Raw genomic sequence first — 18411 nt, 5'->3', positions numbered from 1 at the left:
CTGAGAATGAATAAATTTACTTTGTGAGATAAAGTTCTTATTTATAAAAAAAAATTATATTTTTTTTCAAGATTAAGTTCAAATTTTATAAGAACTAAAAATTCCTGTTCTTAAAAGGAAAAAGGACCCTATTTTTATTGGATAAAGTTGTTTTTCTGATAATCTAGCAATACCTCCACCCTGTACCCTCCCCTGCACGGCATAAGGATGCTGCAGTAACGTAGTTTTTTTTTTTTTTTTGCGAATTATTGATCCCATAAGTCTTCGGTGTCAGCGTAAAGTTGCGTAAATACCAAGTATTTAACCTAAAGACTGAATCTGTGTGTCTTCGGCCGAAATCAAAATAAACAACAGGACTTTATCTCATAAAAGCAGAATAAAAACAGACTTATTTTCTGTCATTTCACAAAACGTTTTATGAATAACTTCAGGTGATGTGTTTTGTCTGCTACTTTTAGTAAAACAGTGGACAAATTAGGAATAGTTGTCACTCTTATGGGGAAAAATTGCACGTAATGTCTTTGTAATTTTCACACATTGCAAATTCATGCTTTGCCCAGATTAGACCCTGTGGGACACATGTTTGACACCCCTGCTGTAGACACTCAATAGATCTTTTTGAACATCACAAACAAACATTACAATTATGACCTAAATGTGTACTGCAATCATTTGGAGAGGGGTTAACTCCATTGAAAACTACACAGCCACATCGACTCTAAATCACCGTTAACAACTGACGAATGACATGAAGCATCACCTTTAATAAAATTAAAATTACATTCAATGTGCCTTTCCATGAGAAATCAAAACTTTCCCGGTTTGCACAAACAGAACTGAATTCATGTTCACAGATTTCCCTAAAGGGTGAAGGATTAGGCGTCCTCGGTACAAATGTTAACAGCTCGACTACGTTATGTACAAGAAACCTCATTTAATGGAAGCATGTGTACAGTATGTCAGTTCCAGATGTGCTTGGGTTAATCTCTGCACACTGTGGAGGACACTAACGTTGCTCTAAGTATTGCTTAAGCTTAAGTAGTTTGCTCAATTTGATTATTCATAAAAAGTTTCAAATGCATGCACTGGCATCATTAAAAAGAAAAAAAACAAAAAACTGAATGAGGAGCACTTCTTTTTAAGTGTCTTGTCACAAAATAAAGAGAGACGGATTTTTTTTAGGCCATAAGCAAAGTCCTTGGCATTCGTAGCGTATTCCCACTCCTGTAAACAAAAAGACGAAAACAAAAAAAATGTCTTCCGCGTAAAAGTCCCAAAACTACGTCAGAAAGGCAGAATGCCGAATTATTTCCCTTCATGAACATCTCAGGTGAAGAGACAGTTCGTACCAAACAACAGCAAAGACGAGAGTAGCAAAACGGGGTTCGACCTTGAAGTTTAGAGGCGAGGGATCTCTTAGACCGCTCCGTCGTGACCGAGGCAGTTATCATATAACAAAAACTCAACAGTCAATGTACAGTACATCACCCCCCTACCGTCATAACTTAACAACCATTAGCAAATCAACTGCAGCTCAGGATAATGCCATGATTTTTTTTTTCCCCCTTTGTATTATGTTACATTATTCAGACTTCATTAGTTGCAATGTCTGTCTTTAAAAACAGTCCTTGACATTGGAGATGCATCCCATAAACTCCTAAACGCTAATGCTGTTCAAAGTTTGCTGTCAAAAGAGACCTGGATTGTAGAGGCCGGTCTGAACGTTATTGTTGTTTTGTGTTTTTTTTTGATGTATGAGATTGCACTCAGAGAATGTCATTGGCTTGATGTCTTTTCCCATAATCCACAGCGCGATCTCCCTGCATGTCCCGGTCTTCATCATCTGGGAGGTGGGGAGGAAACAAAAACAAAGCAACGAAGACGTTAGAGACTGAATAAAATACTTAATGAAGAGTTGTAACCATACTACAATCTACTACAGTGTACAGTAGGGGTTGCACGACTTCAGATTATTTAAAGTCGACTGTTACGTGATGAAAGTCGAGTCGACGCCGACTAGTCTCTGATAAAAACCACAGTAGAAAGTAATGAAATCTATATTATAGACCTGAATACATATGCTGAGAACAGACAGCCCATGTGCTAGATACTGTGAGCTGAAGATATTTATAGACTGTAAAAGAACAGGCAGCACCTCAGCACCATCAGTAGCATTTAATAGTACTCCACAGCATGTTGTTAGATGGGATAGTGTCTCTGAATCCTTCTCCGTGTACTGCAACTAAAGGTCTGAAGTATGAAGTTGTTAACCGACTGCTGTCCAGAGGATTTGGACCGTTCTTCTGCTAGCGTTAGCATTAGCCTTTTCAGATGCACTGCAGTAGTACTTTTGTCGTATTTTAGGACTGACATGAAGTGTCACACACACTTGATGCACCGCTGCTAGTTTGCTTCAACAACCCACTGGACTCCTCACCTGTCTACTAGGAGGCGGCCATGTTGTTATTGTCACATGATCAGTGACTAGTTGACGTGATGATTAAAGCGACAAACTGACTAGTCGACAACCCCTAGTGCACATATGCAACTGGTCACATAAAGTGCTGAGGTTTACAGCAGACCAGAATAAAGTGTTGACTTTAAACTGTATTCAGCTATAATGCATTAAAATCTAGAAGTTTTATCTATCAAGTCACTGTAAATAACATAATCTAAAAAGACAAACTGCTATCACATACAGCGTTTACACGATGGATGTAACATCTGACAATAACAGCCACGCTCAAATCAGTTTTCGCCAAATAACAGTTTTGTTGCCCAAGTATTAAAGTTCGATGGCAGAGAACAACCACAAACGACAGCAAAAATGAAAATTAAAACAAAATAAAACAGACATGGGCATGCACTTTGGTGTTTCAAGGAGAACACAGACACATTCAGGGAACACAGTGAGCTATATTTATCTACTGGTCTAGATGTGGGTCAGATGTTTGGTGGGCACAGACAGGTGGTTTGGCTAAAACAGAAGCACAGGCAGGACAGAAAACACTAGATGGCGACTGAATTACTCTCACAGAACCGTAAGTTCCTGGGTCAGGTTTTAGAAACGGGTGCCTTGCAGGAAAATGTTTAACAGTAATAGTGATTTATCGTAGACTGCATACATTGCAGTCCTGCTTTGACCCTGAAGGCGTGTTTATTTATTTTATTTTTTTCACAAATTCTTGAAATATTTTACAAAGCCTTCAAGGACCAAACTCAGGGTGCTGTGAGCGACTCGGGACAAATGCAGCGGGGCAACGGCAGGAGAGGGGTGGAGGGAGGGAGGGAGCAAGGGAGGAATGGTGGATACACATCCGGACAGGCGGCCCAGTTTTCCCCCAGCCTGGCTCACCTTGAACGTCTTCCTCCCCACCATCACCATCCTCCTCCTCATTGTAGGCCAGCTCGGCCTGCTTGTCGGCCTCATACTCACCCACGTTGCCGTCGTCCCCATTGTAGTCCGCCAGCTTAGAGCCGTGCTGCGGATCTACTGGGGATTCGTTCTCATCAAAGAACCGGCCTGCAGGAGGCAGAGAAGGGCCTCATCAGGAAGGGAGGGAAGCGGAGACAGTCGTAGGGGGTGGGGGGGAAACAAGGGTGGGAAAAACTGCACACTGAATGCGTGGAGGGAGTAAAGTGTTTTGCATGAAGAGGATGGCGAAAGGTGAGGAGGATGAGGCCAATGAATGTGAAGACATTACAAGGGAACCTGATTTATTTGCGCTCTGCTTTCAAGTCCATTGTTGGAAGCAAATAAATTGGGTTCCCTTGTAATAAGCACTGAGAGCTAACGGAGTTACTGCTTCATCATCATCTCTTAAAGTTCAAACAACCGAATAATAAAAAAACAACTTATCTTATGTTCATTTATCTGTAGGTGCTGTGAGTATTAAAAGGCCACACATGCATCTAATATAGATGGTGATATTTCATGTAGTTGCATCATCAGCGTTTACAGCTCGCTGCCTCCATTAACATATTTCAGGAGGACAGACTATTATAAACTGGGGACGCCCCGATCGCTTATCAGGATTCAACCAAGCCTGATCTTTTTTTTTTTTTTTTAGTTTTTTAGCATTTTAGGTCTGGCATAAACCAAAACCACTTCCCTGCAGCGTCATGACATCTTCTTCTTCTCGTTCAGTGGTGGAGGGCTAGTGTCAGATCTGACAAAAATAGAACAAGAAGAGGAAGAAGAAGAAGAAGAAGAGGAACCAAAATGTCTGCTGTGTGGAAATACTTTACTCTGGAAAATGAAGTCAGTCAGAGAGAAATTTGTAAATTATGTAATGTTGATGTGTGATGAGGTGGTAGTAGGAGACTGTTATTCAATACTACGAAGTCAGAACACTTCCTCAAGACAGCGTCAAGCGAAAAAGATTACTCAGAGGGTTATAGGGTTAGACCAGAACATTTCTGGAGTAGAAAACACAAGGTAAGAGTTACCCTCTCCACACTACATTAACTCTGACAGAAAGATTTATTGGACTGAATCCACTGACATCTAGGAGAAGACGAGGAAGACTAGAAAAGACTTCAGGAACCCACAGGGTAGCACTTTTTCTTATTTAAGAACTTGATCAGGACATCCCCACTACAAACACCCGATCCTCTGTTCTTTCAGATAACAAGATGCCTGTTTGGAATCACAATCTTAAATCTTATCTCCGTGCTATAAATCAATGCTTTCAGTGTGTGTTTCTAAGTAAAAATCTGTTTTTATTGCCACAATCTCTTTGTGTGTCTCTGGTTGTTTATGTTCCTCTCTACAGAGCCACGCGCGGCGCCGCTGACTGTGTGGGGACCGGATCTGAGACGCACTGAACCAGGCGGTGTCGTTGGACTGATAAGAGTCTGTACTGAAGCACCTGACGCCGGCGAAAGATGAGACGTCTGGTGGGTGTTAATTTGAGAGATGAGAGGCGGGAGCGATGAGAAGGAAAGACAAAGAATCGAGTAGAGTGAGGGCTGCAGACGGTGAGGTGGATGCGTGAGGGCCGATGAAAGGACAGAACAAATAAAAAAAAAACAGAGGAGAAAGAGGGAGAAGAGGCAGCAGAGCAGAAGCCAGGCGGCAGGAGAGGATCATCTGGGAGCCAGGCGTGTGTCATTCGTTGAGTCCTCCTTCTACCTCCTGATAGTTCTCTTACGCACCCATATTCAGACATGACTTAGGGCCTGATCAGACCTTGCATTGAGATCCGATCTGGGCAGCGGAAAAGACAAGTGTGAACAACCCCAGGACGCATTGAGAGATCTGACCTCAGACCACATTTGGAGGTGGTCTTGGTCTCGTTTGTCCTCATTCCTGTGGAAGCGTTTCCTGAGTCACACTGAAGACCACCTACTCAACAGTTTTACCTCATTCATTAAAAAAAACAACGCACAACCGCTATTAGAAATGAGAGCCTTTTAAAATATTCTGTCCTTGTAGCTGTTAACTAACTAAATAATGAATAAATATAATTAAGAACTGACAAACCAGTGTGATTCGGTGATTAAATAACGTAGCAGCATGAGGTCAATTACTGATGCAGTCATGTTGATGCACAAGGAGCCGTGTGGGGTTCATTTTCTCAATAATCACCGGTGTATTTATTTAAATTTATCACCGGAGATCACGGTGCGTATGGAAACTTCCAGGGCTGGAGGTATAATCTAAGTTTTGTGCAGCTCTAACTTGACGCCAAAGTCATAAACACCTCTGTTCTCGGTTCTGGAGCAGCGGTAGAAATCCACTACGGGCAGATGTTGGTGTTTATTTGCATGAAGAGAAGATTAGATCTGGAGATGCGTGTTAATGCCAGGTCTGAAAACACTTACGATCGGGTCTTAAAGCGAGGTCTGAACAGGGCCCTTGCACTCATATACCTAGAACTAACTTAAAAGGAAGAGGTGTTATGTCGAGGCGATGGCTCCACAGCCAACTGCATCCTACTCTCTGCGTTACAGAGCTGTGAGGCAGCAGGTAAGCAGAAACACAAGGGAAGACAAGTGTCCTTTTTCACGTGTGACGTTATTTCTCTCAGTAAACACAGAGCAGACCCCAACCACGGCCTCCGCGTTCATTCACCGGGTTCAAGCGAACTTCAGGCAAACTTACTTTGGCGGTGGTGTACCGGCTCTGCTTGGTCTTTGGCGCGGAGAGGCTCGATGGGGTTGGGGACCTGGGCAGGGTTCGGGGGCAAAGGAATCCTCTTCAAGTGTTCGCCGTCACCCTTGACGCTATCTGGAACAAGAAAGAGACTCTGTTAGTTTGTGATTAAGGGCAAACGACGGCTTTTTAAACTTTAATTATGTCCCGTGGTTCTTAAGCAAAAGAAAAATGTTACTTCTTCACTGCAGGGCCTTAAGATTTGAAAGATGTTACGAAATCTCATTAAAAATAAAGACGGTGCAGACTGATCCTGTTGGCGGCTCTCGCCTACACTTAAATTCAGATTCAGTGGAGGAAAAAAAACATAACTTGAAGCATTAAACCAGTGAATCCTGACAATTAATTATCACATAGCTAAAGGCTAAAAAAGAGACGACTATTATAACTAATACCAGTAATATGGATCTGCTAGTCACTAGGGGTTGCACAAGTTCCGATTTTTTATTTATTTATTTTTTTAAAGTCGACTGTTACGTGATGAAAGTCGACATGGACTCGTCTCTGATGACGTCACTAATTAAAACCCAGTAGAAAATAATGAAATCTATATTCTTGACCTGAATACATATGCTGAGAACAGACAGCTCATGTGCTACACACTGTGAGCTGCAGATATGTATAGGCTGTATAAAAACAGGCAGCACATCAGCACCATCAGTAGCATTTAATAGTACTCCACAGTACCTCCTTCTCTCTGTTACCACAGGACGTTTGGTGAAGTTGTTAACTGACTGCTGTCCAGAGGATTTGGACCGTTCCTCTGCTAGCGTTAGCATTAGCCTTTTCAGATGTATAGCAGTAGTACTTTAGTTGTATTTCAGGACTGACATGTCACGGTAGTATGGGCTTCATCTTTTCCACACACTTGACGAACCGCTGCTAGTTTTCTGCAACGACTCACTGTGCTCCTCACCTGCCTTCTATTAGGTGCCCATGTTGTTATCGTCATGTGATCAGTAACTAGTCAACTAGTCCGTACGACCCCTAGCACGTACTGTACCTCGGAGCTGTCTCTGATGTTCTCCCATCTCGTCCGCCTTGATGCCGGCCTTGTTGTCTTCCTCAAACACTATCGGTTTGTCGGCCTGTTTCATGGAGCCCGGGGCCGCGATCACTGCTGCTGCTGCTGCTCGGCCTTCCACTCGGTCCTGCTGGAGTCCGGGCTGGTCCAGCAACAGGTCCTGACCCCCAGCGGCATCGGCCGTCCCGTGTCCAGGTCCGGCACCGGCTCCAACGACCGTGTCGGGGGCTTCGTCGTGCTTCTGAGTGATGGCTGGTTTCTTCAAGGCTGCAGGTGAAATGTTAAAAAGTGATTAAGCTCGGACAGTTTTGGATAACTTTGGTGTTTGAGATCACATTTAAAACTAGGGTTGTCTTGATCGGTATCGAGGTCAATCCAAGCACTTTTTTTAAGTGGTCGGATCTTTTGTATTTATTCTAGGTCTGCCATAAACCAGAACCATGTCCCTGTAGCATCAAAACATCTTTTTCCTCAATACTACCAACTTGATTCACCACAAAAAAAGTTTCCTGGAGACAGAGTCAAGGAGACAGAGATGAAGAAAATCTATGAAAATGTATGAATCCCTTGGAGAGAATCGAGACTCAGACTGGTCGATACTCAGTATTAAAAGATCGGTATCGGACCCAAAGTGGTCTACGCGCCAGCAAAAGAATCATCTTTACCACCGCTTGACTTTCTCTTAATAATTCAACTAAAATATTGCTCTTGAGAGACGAGGTCCGTTGCTCACCGAACTGCACTTCATCGACCTTTCCCACCTCGCTGTCTTCAATACCAGGCATGCCAGCGTCACTGCCGGGTTTCCCCATCTCGTCTGTAACAGAGCACAAGAACGGGATTCAGTCATTGAAGCCGTCTGACGACACCACTGACACACCTGCTCATGTACAGAACTGTGATTTTAATTAAATGTCTGCAATATTCAGCATCTAAACATAGAAAAGTCAAGGCGATGCATGTGTGGGTTGCTGTGTTTACATCAGGGACGTGTGTGGTCCGGGTGAAATTAATAAATATAAGCTGCCAGCTGTCCAGGACATTTACATCCAGCACTGCAGGAGGAAGGTACAACGGATGCCCTCTGACCCCAGCCACCCCAGCTATAGACTATTTACACTCCTACCGTCTGGCAGGTGGTTTCGGAGCAGCCGCACACGAACCAGCAGGTTCAGGGACAGTTTTTACCCACAAGCCATCAGGCTACTGAACAGCTGACACTTTATTCCGTTTCTATATATTTATCTAACGTTGCAGCACATCTCTTTTATCTTTATCATCATTTTTTATTCTGCTTTATCTTATTTTATTTACTGTATTTTGCTTCTGCAAAGTCGAGCCCCATGCTCCAAGAATTTCAGTACTGGTAATGATGCTGGATTGTTACTGAGTATTTGACAATAAAGAATCTTAGATCTTGAACCTTGAATCTTTGTCCATTGGTTTGTGTTATAAATGTAATTTCTGTAAAATTCCAGTCATTTTGATCATTTTTATCGTCGGAGAGACGAGAGCAGAGGCAGCGACGAGCTGACAAGTCCTCTGAGCTTTAATCTCTCACAAACTCTCACAAATATAACGTTTGTACACACTTTTATGATATGTCCTGACTCTCCAGAGACTAGGTAATGTACGGTAATGTATTTCATGTGTGTGTGATATATTTAGTCTTGCTGATCTGACATTAAACTGCACTGAAAAAGCAGCAGATGAGGCAGCCACTACTTCTGCCTCATGCCTCCCACTCTTCTTCTGCGCTGAGTCAACTGCACGTTTACTTATCCTGTGACTGAATGCCACAAATGCAAAGATTGTACATCTAAGCTGGGATTTAAAACTAGATTTTCAGTCAAAACAGGAAGTGGCAAATAATGGCAAAGCTTTTGTTGAACAGTCTGTATTAAAAATGGATCAAATCATCAGAGTTTAAAGCTTTAACAGCTCAAGATTTGAATTAAGGTCCAGATTTGGTTTTAAACTTAAATATCTGTTCTTGTGTAGTCTCATTCCTTTTACATCCAAAGTAAAATACATTTTATTATTTTACACACTGGCTACTCCCATTTGTGTTGAATGAATTGTGGAATTCCAACGGCTCATGCTCTCTGTCTGTTTTGCGTTTTCTCTCTCTCTGAACCGTTATAGGTTTTAGGAAGCAGACAATCGAATGTGGAATTGAAGCTACCCACCCACAAACCTCACCGCACATCGCTGGTTTACACGGACACTAGAATTCCACCAATAATCTGAATAATAAGGCTCCATTTAACAACTTCAGTCAGAACAGACTGGTCTGACTTTCATGCAGACTGAGAGAGGGGGGTGATGTAAACACTTAAACCGATCATTTCTCTCTGGATGGAATAAATAAATTGATGTTTGCCCCACAAAAAGCGCGTTACCATGCCAATGTCTTAGTTATCTTCTTCTACTAAATAAATTCTGTATTGTCAATAAAAGGAGAACTTCTTCTTCTACCTCCGTTATATAGTTGTGTTATAGTGTAAGATGTTACGCTCCAGAGAAGGCCGATGTTTTTGGATCATTTTATTTAATGTCAGTGTAAACAGTTAACGGTTGGAACCTCTGATCAGAACTATTTAATTGGGGTTGAAGAAACATCTTCCATGTAAAACTTGCAGCTGTACCTTTTAGATCTGGCTGTCCGTCATGCCCGTGTGTGGCCACTGTATGGCGCTCTCCAGCCATCTCCACACCGGCCGCTCCTTCTGCACGTCTGACGGACGCGACGCCCCTCGGGCCGTCATTTACATTCTGGGGAAAAAGAAGAAGAAGAGAGACTGTAAAATGAAGAAGACAACAGAGCTTGGCTGCTTCCATTAAATAAACTTTAAATCTTTTTTTTTTTTCTTTAACAATTGAAGAATAATGCAACAGTGACTAAAAATGTGATGTATACCAGAGGGCAGATACAACGTTTCACCATTTTTACCAAACTGTCACCAGAAGAATCACTATCCCGTTTCTAGGGATGTCCCAATACAAAGTTTTTGTTATTTTTTTGCACCCGGCAAATTCAGTGCCGACCAATCAGAGTCCCGATCTGAGTATTAATTAAACAACATGTCCTGCCTTAGAGATTCGTAAATGTTTTTCTAATCTTCCTTGTATTCTCCTAGATCACACGTGATTATTACAACTGGATTAAGTCCAATAAACAGGACTGTTAAAGTCAATGTATTCCATTTTTTTATTATTATTTGTAGGTGTTGAATCGAGTTGGTTGTACTAGATGACAGCCTCCTACTACAACCTTTACCACCTGGCATGATTTACAAATTTAAGTCTGACTGACTTTAATGTCCAGGGTAAAGTTCTTCCACGCAGCAGGTATGATAAGACATGTGTTTTAAACTACAAGAAGAAGAAGAAGAAGCTGTATTCTTCTTTGTTTTATTTATTTTTTTGGCAACTTTGACGTCAGCCAGCCTCTATTAAAACAGAAGAAGAAAATTTGAAGCTACAGGGACGTGGTTTTTGGTTTATGGCAGACGTAAAATAAATAACTACAAAAGATCGGACTTGTCTAAAGCCTGATGCCATCATTTTAGAAATGCCTGGATCAGGACACGATTTACTGACCTGTCTTAGCTTCGATGCTTCTACCTCCAGGTTCTTCCTTGTTTCTTCATACTCCTCTTTCAGTTGTGCAATTTGACGTCCACACTGTAAACTTGTGAACAAATGTTCATACGCACAATATCAGCGAAATATTACAGCACAGACAACAAACTAGGAGATGAAGATGACCTAATGTAACGGGACATGCAACTGGAAAAACAACCAAGTGTAATTATAATCTCAAAAGCAATCCAGAAGCGTTTAGTCATCATGTCACGGCTCATCAAGACTGACAGAAAATGAGTTTACATACCTTTCATACTCCAGTTTTCTTTCCAAGGTAGTGCTGTTCTTCTTCACTTCTCTGAGCTGCTCCTCCTGCTTCATTAACTCTTGCTTCAGCTCCTTTAGTTGCTCTGTTTGCAACGACACCAACGTGCACCCAAGAGGTTAACTTCCACACTTTCTCAGGAGAATTCTTAGCGCTGAATGTCGTTCTATCTATTGAAGGATGCAGTGTGCGCCGGCGGGCCCTCTGTTGGCCGAGCCAGGGTGAAGTCTTACCTTGCAGCCTCTGTATTTCTGTCATTTGGGCGGACACGTCATCCTGCAGCTTTATCTGTGAAGAGACAAACACAAACTCAGAAAATGAGTGAAGGAAAACTGCGTGACAAGCTCTCTGACTAGTAAACGACAATGCCAGTGTAAATGGGAACTTTCTCCAGCGATGTAGGACCAATGTCGCGCTGTTAAAACGGACGCCAGCGCATATTTCATGTTTCAGACGAGTGGCGGCGTGAATCCCTTGCAGACGGACTTCAAATAGTGCATGAGCTTATTGCTTTTCTGGGCTTACTGCTTTAACAGTGTCGTGAATTAGCGCGTCATCTGTTCAGGTTTTCTGCTGGGATGATTCAGAGACAGCTCGTTCTCTTGTTCCGTCACTCTTAACTAGGGATGTCGCAACCAAATTATTTTTTTTTGCCTGAATAAATTCCCGTATAAGAACAGGAAACGCAGGGGAAACAAGTTTGTTCAGTGCTCAAAAGAATACACTCAGTGTTTCATTCAGTGCAACATTTTACGTCGTCATAATCATTTGGGTGAAACCAATGCTCGGTTTGTGAAGTTGAGAAATATCCGTGAATTAAAATTATAGTTTCACTGCAACAGAGGTGCCCTTTGTGACATTCAGAGGACACCAGCACAGACTGTGAGGACTCATTCTAAGCTGGTCAATGATGTCTCATGCAGGAATACCAAACCCCAACACGTAATAAATAGTGCTGGCGATAAACTTTCCCTGTTCCTATAAAGGCTCTTTTAGAGTATTGCAGGACATAGGCGCCTACGTCATTTATACTTGTGCGCTCCTCAGTCTGGCTCGCCCTGTAACAACGCCGCCCAAACACTGGTTGTCACTTTCAACAGTGGCGACCGGATCCTTTGCCCAAGACGAGTCGTACAAATGTTTGTATCTCCGATCCTCCTCAGTTAACCTTTGCTCGATGTGTTCCAACTTTATTGATCCAAAGCAATCACTTTGAAAACTGCTGAGATGGAGAAACAGCCGGAAATACTAAAGCGGAAACACGCTACTACCAAGTGGACCGATCACAGCTCTTGTGGTCTGCGTCGCTGCGGTGCGTAGTTACATTTTTGGGGAGGTGCACGTCAGGCTACGGCGTTAGGGTATCTACGTAGGGTCTGGGCTATCGCCGTGGCTATGGTGTCAATTTGACGCAGAAGTCTAAACCGCCTATAAGCCCGTTTCGCACAGGATTAGTTTTACCTATGTGTTTTATCCAAATATACTATCCATGGTTATGACATCTCTGCTACTTTCCGCTTCATTTTATACCTCTAAATGTTTTGACAGCTTTAATTAATTGGCAATTTCTGTCTCTCTGTGTTAGCCCTGAGATAGACTGGCGACCTGTCCAGGGTGTACCCCCGCCTCTCGCCCAATGACAGCTGGGATAGGCTCCAGCAGACCCCGCGACCCTTAACAGGAATAAGCGGTTACAGAAGATGAATGAATATTTTTAAAAAGCAACAAAGCCACGAATCAAACAAAACTCCCAAATCACAAAGCGCTGGATTAGTTTTATCACAGGACCTATGTGATAGAAGAAACCGGGTGAGTACTTTTCCTGTGCGATTTTTATTTTACAAATTACAGACATGGCCGATTCACACGGGATTAAAATCACACACACGACCTCAGCAATTATTACAAATTACCAGAGGATCCCAGGTAAAACTAGTCCCACGCGGGTAGGGCTTTTAATTATCTTTAAACCATGCCTACACCCTGGAAAGAGGGAAGGAGGGAGGGAGGAGATGGGAACTTTTGGATTATAATGTCACACCTAAAAAAAATAAATCTAAATTTAAATCGGTTAAAAAGTTGTCGTTTCATCCCACGCAAAAAGCAGCAGCTGTGGTTAATCAGTGCACACCAATGTAGGGCAGTAAAACGGTTGTAAGTGACTGAAGGTGGAGGATTTATGGTAAGAACAACCAGGAAGTGCAGCCACAGTGTCAAGAGCAGCACTCAAATTGTCTCCTCAGAAGACAAACGTGGCCGGACTGATTACGTACCATACGAAACATGATAAGCCTGTAAGGACTTAACCATACGTGTACAGGAACAAGACTATTCTCTGCGGCGTGGGCCTCTCTCTAGGTGTAAATGGCATGCATCCTTGTTGAAACAGGGCTGGGCTGTTGACAAAAGAAGGGAGTGGAACAGTGGCTCGATCACGGAACAGAGCCGGATACGGCCGTGAGCCTCATCCTTATTCCACAAATGATCGCCTGTACTCACCTAACCAGCCTGGCGGAAATAAAAATCATCTAAGCTCTAGTAGCTTTCTTTTAAAAGTTGATTTACTGACGGTGTCCCTTTAGCTGCCAAGAGGTATTCCACTGTCAAAAATGAATGTGTAATTAAAACCTAAACTGGTTTCGCTTGTAGAAGATGAAACACGGCATGCCTGAGAGGAAATGAATTTACCAGGGGTCAAACTTGTTCTGCTATTATCAGCTAGTTGGAAAGAAAAGGAAATCGACAAGCTGACAGTAGCTGGCAGTCAGAAGAAGAGACATTCTCACTTGTTAAAAAAATAATCTATGCAAGGTTTCCTTAAATCAAACCTTGCTGCTTTTAATTTCTTAGTTTGCTGCACATGTGTATCCAGCATCCTTGTTATTCTTCTGTCTATTAGGGAGGAAGGAGACTGAAGCTTTTAAGATGATCAGATCTATATGAGGATCTTTTGTAGGTATTTATTTTAGGTTTGCCATAAAGCAAAGCGGGTAGCGTGAAAACGTCTTATTCCTCTTGGTGACCTAGCATCAAAGCTGCCAGGAAGAAGAAGAAGAAGAAGACTCCCATGACTAAACATGTCCAATTTGTGGAAGTAATGCACTGAATTGAATTTGAAAACTATGCAATATGGATGTAGTAGTAGATGCTTGTTATTCAGTCCTACCAACGGCAACCATTGAACGCTATGTTTAAAAAATGAGAAAGGTTTCTTTGAGACGGCATCAAAGAGAAAAATATTAAGAGAGTTAGACCAGAACGTTTCTGGAGTGGAGAACACAGGCTTCCCAGAGCTAAAGCACAAGAACTTTGACAGCCCTGTACAAGATTAGAAAAGCTCAGAAAGATCAGATTGGGACTTGGATCGGCCGATCGGGGGGCAAAAAAAACTTGATCGGGACATTTCTATATATCCTCCTGACGACCAGTAGTTCAAATTTGTTTCCCACCCACTGCAAACTACTGAATGAACTCCTTTGGCTATCTACAGAGGACATCTTGGGTTTTTCAACCCACGATACCAAATGTGAATGTGATAAGTACCTTACAAAGACTGGGGAATTTAAAAAATTGGACATTTTTTTCCCTGGTAGCCAGATATTGTACATACTTTGTTGTTTTATTAGCGTACAGAGCCATTCATTATCAACGGGGACATGCGATATGTTTGCCAATTCAGAATCTAACCTCCTCCAACAATTAAGCTGTCAAGGATAAATGTTCTGCACACACTTAAGACGATGTGTCTGGGTTTATATCAACAGAGCATGCCAGCAGCTTTTTTTTTTTTTTTGACCAGGATACTAAACCACGAGTCGATCAAAACAAGTTAGGCAAATGTATAACTTTCCATCAGAAATAAATAAGTCAGGCTGGATGCAAACGGTATGGAAATCTCACCCGTGTCTGTTGTTTGAACTTCTCGTGGTGCAGCTGGAAGTGAACTGGAGTTAAAATGGTCCGGGCAGATACTTAACCAGACGCATACTGAGACGTAGTTGGGCGTAATGTAGAGAAAGTGGATTTTCAGCAATTAAATTAGGACTAACTAGTGTTTGATTTTTCTTGAGGGGGCGTTTCGACACATGTAATTTCTTTGCATTATTAGATGAACCAATAATTTGCTCTGTGTGGAATGAACACAGCTTACCGGAGCTCATTTTTTAATTATGAAAAGAGGATTAACCCATGGCGTGTTTATTTCCAACGTACCAATTTATGCTCCAACTCCAGCAATGATTAATGCAACCCCCAGATTATGTCACCACACCTAAATATATTTGAAATGGCTTATAGGCAGAGATAACACTAGTACACCACGTCCTTCTAATAACGCATATTAAAGCACTTCAACAAGCTATCAGATGTGGTTTTAGAGAAGAACGGCAACTAGATTTGTAGAGTTTCTTAAAGACGTTTCATCCAAGTAGCTTCTTCAGTTCTAAAGGACTATAGTACCATTCATTGGAGAAAGAGGACAGGGTCAAACAGTCTCCACCAATGAAAGGTAAGTATCTAGTCGTTAACAGACACTAGTCATGGTAGTTTCTGATGGATAACACCTATAGACGCTCCTATTTAAACCACAACCTCACCAATGCTTTACAACTTGGATGAGACGTCTTCAAGAAACTCTACAAGTCCAGTTTCCTTCTGTTTTTGGATATGAAAGTGTTTAGATGAATGAATTCCCAGTGTAGGACTAGGCTACTCTTGACAAACCATTGCCATCTTTAAAGAAGAAAAAGAAAAAGCAGAAGAAGAAGAAGAATTCCCTTCTTGATCCCACATGGGCAAATTCTTTCTGCGCATTTGACCCATCCATTCGTTCACACAGTGGTGTCTATGCTTGGAGCAGTGGGCTGGCACTTGTGTAGCACTCGGGGAGCAATTTTGGGGGTTAGGTGCCCCCCCCCAAAAGATCATATTAATGGTCCATTTTGGTTTAGACTGGGGAGATTACACCAACATATCGTGACAAAACTAAACGTGGTCCTGTGGCTAAAGTGTGTGAAGGTTCTCAGTCATCCAGGTCGTGGTTTATCCAAAAACACTAAAGAAAGATCCCACTGTGGGATAAATTAAAGGATTACCTTATCTTATAATAATAATAATTCTCCAATAGGAGGTTTGTAACAGGCTAATTTTTGTTTTTTTTTTTTGTTTTGCCATGATCCCACATCCCCATAGGGAACCGAACCGAAACGATTGGTGAGGTTGGTGTATCGTTACACCCCTATGATGTACTGTATTTGACTATAAAACTACACCTTATGCCAACACAAACTCTTGCGTGTATGTCGAAATAGATCTGATTCTGTTTCAGCAGGTTTGATAAACAATGCACAATGACTGGCGTGTATTTAATTATGTGAAAAGACTTGTATATTATGTTTATAGTTGTATTTTCTTTTTAATACAACATTAAGGGCACTTCTGAAAAGGCTTTTGGAGCACCCCTCTCTGCTCAGGATGAGGGGCGCTATGGAAGTTCGCCCCGGGGCGGCAAACATGCTAGAACCGCCTCTGCTCCAGTGACACGATCCCCCATCCCTAAAGGGAGTCGAACCGACCGGATCCGTTGGGGTTGGTGTATCGTTACACCCCTGTTATATACTGGATCTGGATCCAGACAAACCGGGACAAAACTCCACGTCATGCCAAGATAGATAACAGGAAATAGATCTGATTGTTTCAGAAAGTTTGGTAAACTGTGCACAATGACATGTGTATTTAATTGAGCAAAGAGACTTGTATATTATATTTATACTTCTATTTTCGTTTATTACAACATTATTAGCACTGGTCAGGGTGTGGGGCACGACCACAGTTCGCCCAGGGCGCTAAGCGGGCTAGAACCGCCTCTGCTCCAGTGAAACGACCCCAAAAAAAAGCCCCATCAGGACCCGGGTTCAAGGCGGACCATACCTTTTCATCGGAGCACTTCTTGATGAGCGCCTCTTTGGCCTGGAGCTTGCCCTCCAGGACGCTGTAGTCCCCGTCCTTCTGGTCGATCTGCTTCCTGTGCGTGTCCACCTGCACCATCAGCTCCGAGTTCCGCTTCTCGAGCCGGCTCCGCGCCGCGTCCGTGCGCTTCACCTGCGTCTGCACCTCGGCCAGCTCGTCGAGCAGGCGGCCGTGCTTGTTGGACACCGTCCAGTAGTTGAACGACAGCACGGCGATGACCACCATCAGGAAGATGAGGATGAAGGACGGGAGGCGGCCCCCGCGTCTGTTTGCACCAAACCCGACCATTTCCGCACAACAACAACAAAAAAAATAAAAATAAAATAAAATAATAATAATAAAAAAAGTGTAGCGTTTACTTCTGGTTGTTACCGCAACCTGGTGAGCTCAGTGTGACTGTCCTCCCGGTGAGAAACGCATCCGTCTACGTGACATGCCGTGTGAATGCGGCAACCGTTGGAGAAATAAAAAAATAAAATATAAAAAATCAAATTCTCCACAGACGGTCATGAACGCGTAAAGCTGCTCTCACATCTCCGCCGAGCTTCCCTCTCCTTCCTCCTTCCGCACACCAGGCATCCTCTCTGCAATTCGTCCAATGTTCGTGGGTGAAATTACGCCCGCAGGGACGTGGCCTAGCTCAGCTGGCGACGTTACACACACACACACACACACACTCACATACACACACACGGCAGACGAGACCGAGACGTGGACACGGCGCCGTGGCAGCGAGGAGCGCTAGGCAACAACAACCACACAGCTAGCTACATTCTGTTAGCATACGGCTAATTTTAGCTCTCTGGATAATTGATCCCGTGTGTGTACGCGCCGATGTTTTTGTTAATTGGAGCTCCTTTAATCACAAAAATAAAAAAATAAAAATAAAAAAATAATATAAAATAAAAAAAAAATCCACCGATGATCTCTTATTCTGCACTGACGTTATTGTTAGCTCTAACGTCTCCGCTAACCGACTAGCTTAGCAACCGTCCGATAAATAAATAAAACATTAGCTGCTGTCAGTTACAGAGAGAGAGAGAGAGAGAGGTGTCGTTTCTTCTCGTGGAGCTTCTCGTGAAGCAGCGAGCCAGATCCAAACAAACGCTGTGGAAACTATGGAGGGTGGTTTGTGCCAAATCGAGGCTCAGTAAGGGGAAGGATCCTCCTAGTGGCGCTGGAGGAGAGACTAGACCACAGAAGAGGCTCCTCTCTCTGGGGCTACTTCCGGTTCGCGGTGTGGCGCACAGTGACGACGTGTGACGCTGTGATGACGTAATGGCTGTCAGTCCGTCCAGCTGAGAGACTCCCTGGCAAGAAGGACGGGGACAAAGTTCTTTTTTATGTGCA

The 18411-nt window shown here is 42.9% G+C and overlaps 1 protein-coding gene across 2 annotated transcripts; it reads right to left on the bottom strand.

Moving 5' to 3' along the window:
- Positions 1–276: 276 nt before the first annotated feature.
- On the bottom strand, positions 277–18267 carry golm2 (golgi membrane protein 2). Of its 2 annotated transcripts, XM_084541780.1 has the most exons (10): positions 17023–18267; positions 11328–11382; positions 11077–11179; positions 10785–10875; positions 9830–9956; positions 7915–7998; positions 7161–7448; positions 6107–6232; positions 3356–3523; positions 277–1843 (listed from the first exon to the last, which is right to left on the bottom strand). In XM_084541780.1, the coding sequence occupies exons 1-10, from the start codon at positions 17347–17349 to the stop codon at positions 1767–1769; spliced, it is 1446 nt and encodes a 481-aa protein (XP_084397906.1). In that variant the 5' UTR covers positions 17350–18267; the 3' UTR covers positions 277–1766. The 2 variants fall into 2 exon arrangements, with proteins under 2 accessions (XP_084397906.1, XP_084397907.1); XM_084541781.1 differs by lacking the exon at positions 3356–3523 and having other exon boundaries at positions 282–1843; positions 17023–18265.
- Positions 18268–18411: the final 144 nt, after the last annotated feature.

The sequence above is a fragment of the Chelon labrosus genome (genome assembly GCF_963514085.1).
Source record: "Chelon labrosus genome assembly, chromosome: 3".
Classification (NCBI taxonomy): Eukaryota; Metazoa; Chordata; class Actinopteri; order Mugiliformes; family Mugilidae; genus Chelon; species Chelon labrosus.
Note: the sequence above shows the minus strand (reverse complement) of the source record. Positions and strands in the feature narration are given on the sequence as shown.